The 12,119-nt window shown below is 39.8% G+C and overlaps 1 protein-coding gene across 4 annotated transcripts in view; it reads left to right on the top strand.

The window, feature by feature from the left end:
* The window catches only part of KIF24 (kinesin family member 24), a 68,123-nt gene that overhangs the window by 22,950 nt on the left and 33,054 nt on the right, over positions 1–12,119 (top strand). For all 4 annotated transcript variants that reach the window (XM_060199268.1, XM_060199269.1, XM_060199271.1 and 1 more), the window contains one exon: positions 6,120–6,217. In XM_060199268.1, coding sequence (XP_060055251.1) covers positions 6,120–6,217 — 98 coding nt within the window. The remainder of the gene's footprint in view (positions 1–6,119; positions 6,218–12,119) is intronic.

The raw sequence follows: 12,119 nt of genomic DNA on the forward strand, positions 1-12,119 counted from the left end.
GACGGCCTTAATGATGATTCTGTCACAGTAATTCCCTCAAAGAGGCATCATCTTATCTTTTGTGTTTTCCCATTATCCCAAAACACAATAACCTTGCTTCTTTGTCACTGCCATTGGTCAATACTTATTGAATACCAATAGTTTCCATAGCACTTTCCCTCTGCTGTATGAACTTTGGACCTTTGCTCTCATAGGTCAAAGTCCTAACCTGTCAATGCTATAATATAAAATTGTTGAGAGCTCTACCCACCAACCATCTTTTCCCCTTCTTAAATAGAAAGAAGAAAAAGGATCATAGCAAACTTAGCAAATAAATATTGATTCTATATTCTTTAAGTTTTATTTTTAGCTCATTTATTAATTAAGCAGTAGGTTTATGTGTCCATTTGTTAAGTATCTTATCCTCTCAATTCTTCTTCTGTTTATACTATGTGATTATATACATGCAGTGAGCTGTCCTACACACCATTGAATGTTTGTTGTTTTTTTCCCCAGAGCACTGCTCAGCTCTGGTTTATGGTGGAGCTGGGGACTGAACCTGGGACATTGGAGCCTCAGGCATGAGAGTCTACCCCTGCCCAACCTTTAAATGTTTTATTAATGTTTCCTTCCTTTCACCCTCCTTCTCTCTTGAATTCCTCCCTTCCTCCCTCCTTCCCTCCCTTCTTTCCTCCCTTCCTTTCTTCCTTCCTCCATTCCTCCCTTCTTTCCTTCCTTCCTTCCTCCTTCCTTCCTTCCTTCCTTCTTTTTCTATGCTTTGTCAGGAGCCTTGTGCACATGTAGTCTTTGTTCCTGGGATTTTTCATTTTTTTATTTCAGATGTGTTGTGTGTCAGGGCGGGGGGGGGGGAGATACCAAAGCACTGGGACATTTCCTGTTGCCATGGTTCAAACCCAGACTGCACACAGGCAAGACATATAACTTAACATGCGAGCTGTCATCCAATTCCTCATTCCAGTTTTTTAAATGAAGAAATATTATATAAAGAAAAGCTGGTACTGAAATATATTTTTAAAAGTCAGCAATGGACTAATAAAATAGTTCACTGGGATAGTGTGCTTTGCCATGTGTGTGACCCAGGTTTGAGCCTGGCCACCACCACACTGAAGGAAGCTTCAGGGCTGTGGTCTCTTTCACTCTCTGGATAATTACTCTGATGTATGAAGTTCTGGTGATGGAACTCAAATAACAAGTTCACAGGTCACCACTGAGCCATCTCCCTGCATATACATACTACTTTTATAATCTGGAAAAACATTAAAACAAACAAACAAGAACTTTGGGGCTAGAGATATGGCTCACCAGACAGGGTCCGTGTCTCTTCATCAAGCAGCCCTGGTTTGAGCTCCAGAATCACATGGCACTAGAGGAAACTCCAGGACTATGGTCTCTGTATTGTCTACCTGGATGAGAAAGGTGATCAGAGTAGTAAGATCATGTATGTGCAAGGTCCCAGCTCCTCTAGCAAAATAAACTATGACACTGATCATATCAAGGCTAAAGTGAGTGTCAGTCCAACTTCATTATCAGTGAATGAAAACGTGATGCAAAGGACTGTCCTCATTGAAATATATGTAAACAGTATATTGCATACTACAGATGTTTCATGAAAAGATATGTAAACGATATATTGCACACTACAGACGTTTCATGAAAAGATATGTAAACGATATACTGCACACTACAGACGTTTCATGAAAAGTACAAAGTAGTGAGATGACCAGCGTCTGAGTCCTATCTGGAAGGACTGACACTGGTGTCTTTAACCAATAAGTGCTTTCTAAGGTGTTTACTCAAGAACTGAAGTTATTAATTACCACTTACAGAGGAACAGAAAAAATTGTTTTATATTCAGTGAGATAAACCCCTCAAAATGTATTCCCATATTTTATTCTATTTTTCTTATTTTATATATTGCATATGAGAGAGAGTTTCATGTGAGAGAGAGAGACAAAACAGAGTACCACTCTGGTACATGTGGTGCCAAGAATTGAACTGGGAACCTTGGACATGCAAGTCTGATACTCATCAGTTAATCTATTCCCCAAGCCACTTTCTTCCCTGCTTTTTATGAAGATGCTGTGGTGTGCATGTGCTTGTCTGTTGCTTTTGATCTCATAGGTAACTATAAAATCCTATGTACAAAAAAAAAGAGCTATAAAATTATATAGTGATATTTGAGCAGTGAATGAATCTGTCTTCTTGCCTAGAGACTAGTTTTGAGTTAGATATAAATTATGTATATTAAGGCCAGATTCTAGGAATATTTCCACTCTGGATTGTGGCCATTTTCAAGCTTAATCAAAAGTGTAATGAAAGCTCGTGTACCTATCACCCAGCTTCAGCAATTAATATTTTACTGTTCCTAAAATTATGTCACATTTTTCTTTTATACACACACACACACACACACACACACACTTGTTCTTTGTTCATGTAACACTCCAATTTGGTAGGCGTGGAGGTACTGCTTAAAGTAGTGTAATTTCTGTTATATGGTTCTGTCATCAACCAGAGCCCTCAATAGATTTTCCACATCCTGACAACAAGAGAGAGGGACAAGAGCCCTCAGAGAAGAGGCTGTTTGAGGCCAGATGTTGATGCATTTATAGTCCTTGGCCCAGAAATCAGTCACATGACCTGAACCACAGGGGCCTAAGAAATGTCTTGTAACTGCCAAAAAAGAGAGGGCATAGGAATTGGTACAGATAGCTCTGTCACAAAATGTTTGCTATCTTTTGCAGTTTCCTTTTCTATAAATTTTCTGATAACATCCATTATCCTTTTTGTCTTGAGTGTCTTCCTGTTGTTACTTTGTGCATTTTATGTATATCTGAGAAAAGTGTAGCTTCCCTGTCTTTTTTACTGTTCTTAAATATTTTAATATTTTGTGGTTCTTAACACCATGTCAAATTATTTAAAGCTTTGTTTATTCATTATTGAGAGAGGGGAAGAGAAAGAGAGTGCACCAGAGCATCACTCTGGCACATTCGATACCAGGGATCAAAGTTGGTACCTTGTGCTTGAGAGTCCAACACTTTACCCACTGTGACACCTCCCAGGCCACTCATGTCACTTTATTTATTTATGTATTTATTTTTTATAGGGACAAAAGTTGAAAAGGAAGGGGGAGAGAGAGAGAGAGAGAGATGCAGCCCTGCTTCTTCCCCTGCAGGTGGAGACCAAATACTTGAACCCAATACCTTGTGCATAACGTGCACTCTACCAGGTGCACCACTGCCCAGCCCTCCATGTCACATCTTTAAAAAGTGCTAAAAGTAGGGAGTCGGGCAGTAGTGCAATGGGTTAAGCACAGGTGGTGCAAAGTGCAAGGACTAGGATCTGGGTTCGAGCCCCAGGCTCCACACCTGCGGGGGAGTCACTTCACAAGCGTGAAGCAGGTCTGCAGGTGTCTATCCAACAACAACAACAATAATAACTACAACAATAAAAAACAAGGGCAACAAAAGAGAATAAATAAATAAATATTTTTTTTAAAAAGTGCTAAAAGTTTATAGATCTCTTCACCATGCTGCAAAGATTATTTTCTTATTTTCTGACTTTTGGAGACATTTCCTAACTGATAAAATTTTACTTTTTGACTCTGTTTCTTCTCAGATGACCTAACATTTCCATTCTAATGTAATATAATATAATGGTATACATAACAGAATGGAACTTGGGGCCAAGTGACCCCCAGTAAATTGGCCCAACTCTGCTTTTCTGAATTTGCTTATATAAAATTTCCTTAAATGGAAACTTAATGTAAGCCCAAAAGGCAGGGCTTTATTTCTCGTTGATTGTAGATGGACTGCTTTTACTATCCTCCAGTCAAGCCTGTTATTACTAGGGCTTCTTATTCAGATATACTTGTACTGCCAGAGATGGTAAACCTCTAAGTTTACAACAAAGACTGCTGAAATAATGTTTTCCTGATCCAACTTAGTGGGCTATCTTATCTCTTTTCCAGATAACCACTGTTTTTCATTTGAGTATCATTTTGTACTCTCTCTCTCCCCAGTCATCTGTTAAGTTTCTCACATATCCATCTCTTTATGTCTGTTGTCACCATCTAATTGAGGCCCTTATTACTTCACCACTGAATTACTAGTGATCCCAAATAGTAGTGAATGAGTACCCAATTCATTCCGTGTGAAGCCAGCTGAATCTTCCTACAAAATGACCCAAGCCATCCCATTGCAAAGTTTTCACTGTCTTCCCACTATTTTCTTAATTAAATAAGAATTATACTTCCTTTCTTAAGACAGGGTGAAATTTAGTTAGCTATAATCTATGGAAACAGATCCCAAGACTCTAAATGGGGGACTTGTAGTGGCTAGGTGACCCAATGTCCTGGGTTGGAGGAAGATGATATGCTGGTGGAGCTTGTGACATACCAGCACCATTGGGGCAGATAAGACACTGAACACATGTGGCAGCACTCCAGTTAGTTAATCACCCCGCCCCATAGTATCTGAAAACATGGGTAGTCCGCATTACTCTGGCCTTCTGTTTTTCTTTTTTTCTTTTTTTTTTTTTTTTTACCTGCTAAGATTCTGTATTTCACCGCATTGAATTCTCCTGTTCCCTAAATAGTTCTTATGTTTTTCTTCTTTGTTCATGTCTCCCTTGTGCCTAGAATACATTCTTGCCTGCCTCCATCTCTGCCTCTCAAATTCCTTCTCTTCCCCCGTGGCCCATTCTCAGTATAGCCTTTTTTTTATATATATATATATATAATGTCTTTTCCAGTCAGAGGGAATGTTTTTCTTCTGAATACCACATGTGCCTTTTACCTTACAGTTTTTTGTATACTGGACTGAATCAACATCTTTAGGTAGTGAATAGAGTAATGGAAGGGTAATTTCTGTATTTGAGGACCTCTGGAAGTGTGTAATGCAGTATACTACCAGATGAAAAAGTGTTCCTAGTATTAAAAAGTAAGCTATGGAATGGAAATTTTTAATAAAATCTTCTCCAGATTTAAAATAACTTGGGCTGTGAGGATAATCTCCTTCTAATTCCATTGCTTTCCTGGATCTAGGGAATATTGACACACTCTTATATAATCGGTTTACTTCACTTAAGAACCAACAAAAATTCATGCCTTAGTTTTTATAAGTTTTTATAAGAACATGTCTGGTCCAGGTGGTGGCATACATCATAGTGGGCAAGGTACCTGTGTTCAAGCCCCTGGTCCCCACCTGCAAGAGGGAACATTTTACAAGCAATGAAATAGCTGAAAGTGCCTTTCTTTCTCTCTCCCTCTATTCAATAATTTTTTTTTTCCCCAGGAGCACTGATCAGCTCTGGCTTATGGTGGTGCAGGGGATTGAATTTCAGACTTCAGAGCCTCAGGCATGAGAGTCTCTTTGCATAACCATGATGCTGTTACCCCCCCCCCACCCCTTAATTTTTTCTAATATATTTAAGAGATCTCAAGTACAAGAAGGCCCTGGGGGCCAGGTGGTGGCACACCTGGTTGAGTGCACAAGGTACAGTGCACAAGGACCCAGGTTTGAGCTCCTGGTCCCCACATGTAGGGGAAAAGTTTCACGAGTGGTGAATCAGTGCTGCAGGTCTCTCTCTGTCTCTCTTATACACTATCTCCCCTTTCCCTCTTAATTTCTGGCTGTCTCTAGCCAATAAATAAATAAATAAAGATAAGAAAATTTTAAAAAGGGAGTCGGGCAGTAGCACCTCAGTTTAAGCGCAGCGCAAAGCACAAGGACCGGTAAGGATCCCGGTTCCAGCCCCGAGCTCCCTACTGCAGGGGAGTCGCTTCACAGGCAGTGAAGCAGGTCTGTAGGTGTCTTTCTCTTCCCCTCTCTCTCTTCCCCTCTTCTCTCCATTTTCTCTCTGTCCTATCCAACAACGATGACACCACCAACAACAATAATGACTACAACAATAAAACAACAAGGGCAACAAAAGGGAAAATAAATAAATAAATATTTTTAAAAATTAAAAAAGCCCTATCACTTGACAGTTACCAATTACCAATTCATCTCTAGGTTTGTCACGTTCAGTTACCATTGGTTAAACTGTGTGTTTTATGTGTTAATTTGAACAGAGATATTAAATGCTTATTTTATTAAATAATCAAATTTCTTTTTCAGCATGTTTTTTACTTTGATGAAGTCTTTGGTGAGACTTGCACCAATCGGGATGTATATATGAAGACTACTCATCCACTCATTCAGCATGTTTTTAATGGGTATGATTATAATTTTCTTCACTTTTTATTTTTAATAAATCATATTGATATAAACCCCTTATTATTTCAGTCTGATGAACTAAACATAACTTTGTGTTTTGATCAATGAAGTTAAATTATATTCTTCTAAAAAGTACTGTATTTTGATATGAGATATACCATTCAGCAAAATTTCCTTTTTCACTGACTCAAAAAATTATGCTTGGTGGAAAAATATAAGCTCATCATAGTCCTTGGAGTATGAAGGACTCTTGATATAGTTTAGTTTTCTTAAAAAATATTTATTTATTCCTTTTTGTTGCCCTTATTTTATTGTTGTAGTAATTATTGATGTTGTTGTTGTTGGATAGGACAGAAATGGAGAGAGGAGAGGAAGACAGAGGGGGAGAGAAAGATAGACACCTGCAGACCTGCTTCACCGCCTGTGAAGCAAACCCCCTGCAAGTGGGGAGCCGTGGACTCGAACCAGGGTCCTGACCCCAGTCCTTGTGCTTTGCGCCACCTGCAGTTAACCCGCTGTACTACCGCCCGGCTCCCAATACAGTTTAGTTTTGAATAAAGACTTTTTAAAAAAAAAAAAAAGGTGATAATCACTTATGAATCCCACTCCAGTGCAAAACTAAACTATATCAAGATAGAGACAGAGAGAAATTGAGAGGGGAGGGAAAGATAGGGAGGAGAAGAAACAGAGAGACATCTGCTGCCAAGCTTCACCACTTGCAAAGCTTACCCCCACAGGTGAGGACTAGGGGCTTAAACCTGGGCCATTGCGCACCGTAACATGTGCACTCAACCAGGTGCACTAATACCTGGCCCCGTGTCACCCACTTCTTTTTTTTTTTTTAATTTTTTTTACTTATCTTTATTTGCTTATTGGATAGTCAGCAGAAATTGAGAGGGATGGGGAGGTAGAGAGAGAGAGAGACAGAGAGACACCTGCAGCCCCGCTTCACCACTCGTGAAGCTTTCCCCCTGCAGGTGGGGGGTCACCCACTTCTTACAGGTGTGTTTCTTAGTTTTGAAAAATGCATCAATATTTAATAGACATTAAATGGGGAAAAAATGGTACTAGTTTTTGTTGTGTGTTTAAAATGTAGGCATGTACAGCTAGAAAATTCCAGACAGCATACTGGAGGTGCTGATTCCAGAGTGTTTGGAATTTAATATTTTTCTAAATAACTTTTTAAAAAAATATTTATTATTTATTCCCTTTTGTTGCCCTTGCTTTTTTATTGTTGTAGTTATGATTGGTGTCGTTGTTGTTGGATAGGACAGAGAAAAATGGGAGAGAGGAGGGGAAGACAGAGAGGGGGAGAGAAAGATAGACACCTGCAGACCTGCTTCACTGCTTGTGAATCGACTCCCCTGCAGGTGGGGAGCCAGGGGCTCGAACCGGGATCCTTATGCCGGTCCTTGTGCTTTGCGTCACCCCGCTTAACCTGCTGTGCTACCGCTTGACTCCCCTCGAAATAACTTTTAAAAACATTGAGGTACAACAAGGGCAACAAAAGAGAATAAATAAATAAATACTTTTTTAAAAATTGAGGTGATGGGGGTTGGGTGGTTAAATGCACATGGCACAAAGCACAAGGACTAGTGTAAGGATCCTGGTTCCAGCCCCCAGCTCATTAAAAAATGTTTTAAAAAAAGGGAGTCGGGCTGTATTGCACCGGGTTAATCGCAGGTGGCATGAAGCACAAGGACCAGCGTAAGGATCCTGGTTCAAGCCCTGGCTCCCCACCTGCTGGGGAGTCGCTTCACAGGTAGTGAAGCAGGTCTGCAGGTTTCTGTCTTTCTTTCCCCCTCTCTGTCTTCCTCCTCCTCTCTCCATTTCTCTCAGTCCTATCCAACAACAACAACAATAATAACTACAACAATAAAACAAGGGCAACAAAAGGGAATAAATAAATAAAATAAATATTTTTTTAAATGTTAAAAATTAAACTTAAGCTCTGTGCATCTAATTGTATATAAATAACACCTCAATTTTTAATGTTTTTAAATTATCTTTATTTGATAGAGACAGTCAGAAATTGAGAGGGGAGGAGGAGATAGAGAGGGAGAGAGACAGAGAGATACCTGCAGCACTGCTTCATTTCCCTCTGAAGGTGGGGACCAGGGGCTTGAACCTGGGTCCTTGTGCATTGTAACAGGTGCACTTAATCAGGTGTGCCACCACCTGGCCCTAGCGCCTCAATTTTTTTTTGCCTGCAGGGTTATTGCTGGGGCTCAGTGGCTGCACAATGAATCCACTGCTCCTGGAGACCATTCCCCCCCCCCATTTTTTTGCCCTTGTTGTTGTCGTTATTGTTATTGTTGCCATTGATGATGATGTTGGATAGAGACAGCCAGAAATTGAGAGGCAAAGGGGTAATAGAGAGGGAGAGAGACACCTGCAGCCCTGTTTCACCACTCACGAAGCTTTCCCCTTGCAGGTGGGGACTATGGCCTTGAGCCAGGGTCCTTGTGCATTATAATGTGTGCGCTCAAACAGATGTGCCACCACCCAGCCCCATTTAGTGAGTTTTCTTAATATTCATTTATTTAATAAGAGAGAGAGAAATCAGAGTATCTGTCCGGTTGGCATTTGTGGTGCCAGGGATCAACCCGGAGGCCTCATGCATGTAAATCCTACATTCTACCACTGAGTAATTTCCCTAAACACAGTCGGTGAATGTGAAGAGTTTTAAGTAGACAAGTGGCCATGTCTGGGACGGGAACGGGCACCTCTCTATACCCCAGAGAGTTCTCTTGTGCTTCCTTCTAGTTAATTTCACCACCTCCTTCAGGACTTTTTCTTTTTTTATTTCTTTATTGGGGAATTAATGTTTTACATTCAACAGTAAATATAATAGTTTGTACGTGCATAACATTTCTCAGTTTTCCATATAACAATACAACCCCCACTAGGTCCTCTGTCATCCTTTTTGGACCTATATTCTCCCCACCCAACCCAGAGTCGTTTACTTTGGTGCAACATGCCAATTACAGTTCAGGTTCTGCTTTGTGTTTTCTTTGCTGATCTTGTTTTTCAAATTCTGCCTGAGAGTGAGATCATCCCATATTCATCTTTCTGTTTCTGACTTGTTTCACTTAGCATGACTTTTTCAAGCTCCATCCAAGATCAGCTGAAAATGGTGAAGTTACCATTTTTAATAGCTGAGTAGTATTCCATTGTGTATATAGACCACAACTTGCTCAGCCACTCATCTGTTGTTGGACACTGGGGTTGCTTCCAGGTTTTGGCTATTACAAATTGTGCTTCTAAGAGCATATGTGTACACAGATCTTTTTGGATGGGTGTGCTGTGTTCATTAGGATATATCCCCAGGAGGGGAATTGCAGGGTCATAAGGTAGGCCCATTGCTAGGTTTCTGAGAGTTCTCCAGACTGTTCTCCACAGACATTAGACCAATTGACATTCCCACCAGCAGTGCAGGAGGGTTCCTTTGACCCCACACCCTCTCCAGCATTTGCTGCTGTTACCTTTTCTGATGTATGACATTCTCACAGGAGTGAAGTGGTATCTCATTGTTGTCTTGATTTGCACTTCTCTGACTGTCAAAGACTTGGAGCATTTTTTCCTGTGTTTCTTGGCCCTTTGGATCTCTTCTTTGGTGAATATTCTACCCATGTCCTTTCCCCATTTTTGGATGGGGTTATTTGTTTTCTTGTTGTTGAGTCTGGCAAGCTCTTTATATATGTTGGTTATTAAACTCTTTTCTGATGTATGGCATGTAAAGATCTTCTCCCATTCTGTGAGGGGTCTCTTGGTTTGGGTAGTGGTTTCTTTTTTTTTTTTTTTTTTGAAGATTTTATTTACTTATTAATGAGAAAGATAGGAGGAAAGAGAAAGAACCAGGCATCACTCTGGCACATGTGCTCTCGAGGATCGAACTCAGGACCTCATGCTTTAGAGTCCAAAGCTTTATCACTGCACCACCTCCCAGACCACAGGGTAGTGGTTTCTTTTGCTGTGCAGAAGCTTTTTAATTTGATGTAGTCCCATAGGTTTATGCTTCCCTTAGTCTTCTTTGTAACTGGATTTGTTTCATTAAAGATGTCTTTAAAATTTATGCGGAAAAGAGTTCTTCCAGTTATTTTCCTCTAAGTATCTGATAGTTTTTGGTCTAACATCCAACTCCTTGATCTACTTGGAATTTACTTTTGTATTTGGTGAAATATAGTCGTTCAGATTCATTCTTCTGCATGTTTCAACCCATTGTTTCCATCACCATTTGTTGAAGAGACTCTGCTTTCCCCATTTAATAGTCTGGACATCTTTGTCAAAGATTAGATGTCCATAGGTATGGGGCTTACTTCTGGACTCTCAATTCTATTCCACTGGTCAATGTGTCTATTCATGTTCCAGTACCAAGCAGTTTTGATGACAACGGCCCTACAATACAATTTGAGATCTGGGAGTGTGATGCCTCCAGTTCTGTTCTTTCTTCTCAAGATTGTTTTGGCAATTCTAGGTCTTTTCTGGTTCCAGATAAACATTTGTAGCATTTGTTCTATTCTAAAAAATGTGGTTGGGATCTTGATAGGGATAGCATTAAATTTGTATATGGCTATAAGTAGTATATTCATTTTAATGGTTAATTCTTCCAACCCATGAACATGGAATATCTTTCCATTTCTTTGTGTCTTTTTCAATTTCCTTGAGTAATGACTCATAATTTTCAGTATACAAGTCTTTCACTTCTTTGGTTAGGTTTATTCCTAGATATTTTACTGTTTTTGTCGCTATAGTAAAAGGAACTGATTTCTGGATTTCAACTTCTTCTTAGTGTTTGCATAGAGGAATGCCACTGCCTTTTGAATGTTAATTTTGTAGCCTGACACCTTACTGTATTGCCTGATGATTTCCAAAAGCTTCTTGCTGGATTCCTTAGGTTTTTCTATGTATACTATCATATCATCTGCAAATAGGGAGAGTTTGACTTCTTCTCTTCCAATCTGTATCCCTTTAATTCCTTGCTCCTGCCTGATTGCTATGGCAAGAACTTCCAATACTATGTTGAATAGTATTGATGATAGTGGGCAGCCCTGTCTAGTACCTGATCTTAAGGGAAATGCTTCCAGTTTTTCACCATTGAATATGATGTTGGCTGTAGGTTTGCTATATATAGACTCCACTATCTTGAGGAATTTTCCATCTATTCCCATTTTTTGTATGTTTTGATCATAAAGGGATGTTGTATTTTGTCAAAAGCTTTCTCTGCATCTATTGATATGCCCATGTGGTTTTTGGTCTTGCTTTTGTTGATGTGGTGGATCACATTGATTGATTTATATATATTAAAGCAACCGTGTATCCATGGGATATACGCCACTTGGTCATGATGAATAATCTTTTTGATATACTGCTGTATCTGGTTGGCTAGAATTTTGTTTAATATTTTAGCATCTATGTTCATCATTGATATTGGTCTATAGTTTTCTTTTTTGGTGTATCCCTGTCTGCTTTTGGTATCAGAGTGATGTTGGCTTCATAGAAGCTGGAAGGGAGTAGTCCAGTGTCTTCAGTCTTCTGGAAGACTTTTAAAAGTAGAGGTATGGGAGTCCGGTGGTAGCGCAGCAGTTATGCTCACGTGGCGGCAAAGTGCAAGGACCGGCATAAGGATCCCAGTTCAAGCCCCCAGCTCCCCACCTGCAGGGGAGTCACTTCACAGGCAGTAAAGCAGGTCTGTAGGTGTCTGTCTTTCTCTCCCCCTGTCTGTCTTCCCCTCCTCTCTCCATTTTCTCTGTCCTATCCAACAACAACGACATCAATAACAACAGCAACAATAAAAACAACAAGGGCAACAAAAAGGAAAATAAATAAATATAATAAAATGTTTTAAAAGTTAAAAAAAAAAGTAGTGGTATTAGTTCTTCTTTGAAGGTTCTGTAGAAA

Source organism: Erinaceus europaeus, chromosome 10, assembly GCF_950295315.1.
Source record: "Erinaceus europaeus chromosome 10, mEriEur2.1, whole genome shotgun sequence".
NCBI classification, from domain to species: Eukaryota; Metazoa; Chordata; class Mammalia; order Eulipotyphla; family Erinaceidae; genus Erinaceus; species Erinaceus europaeus.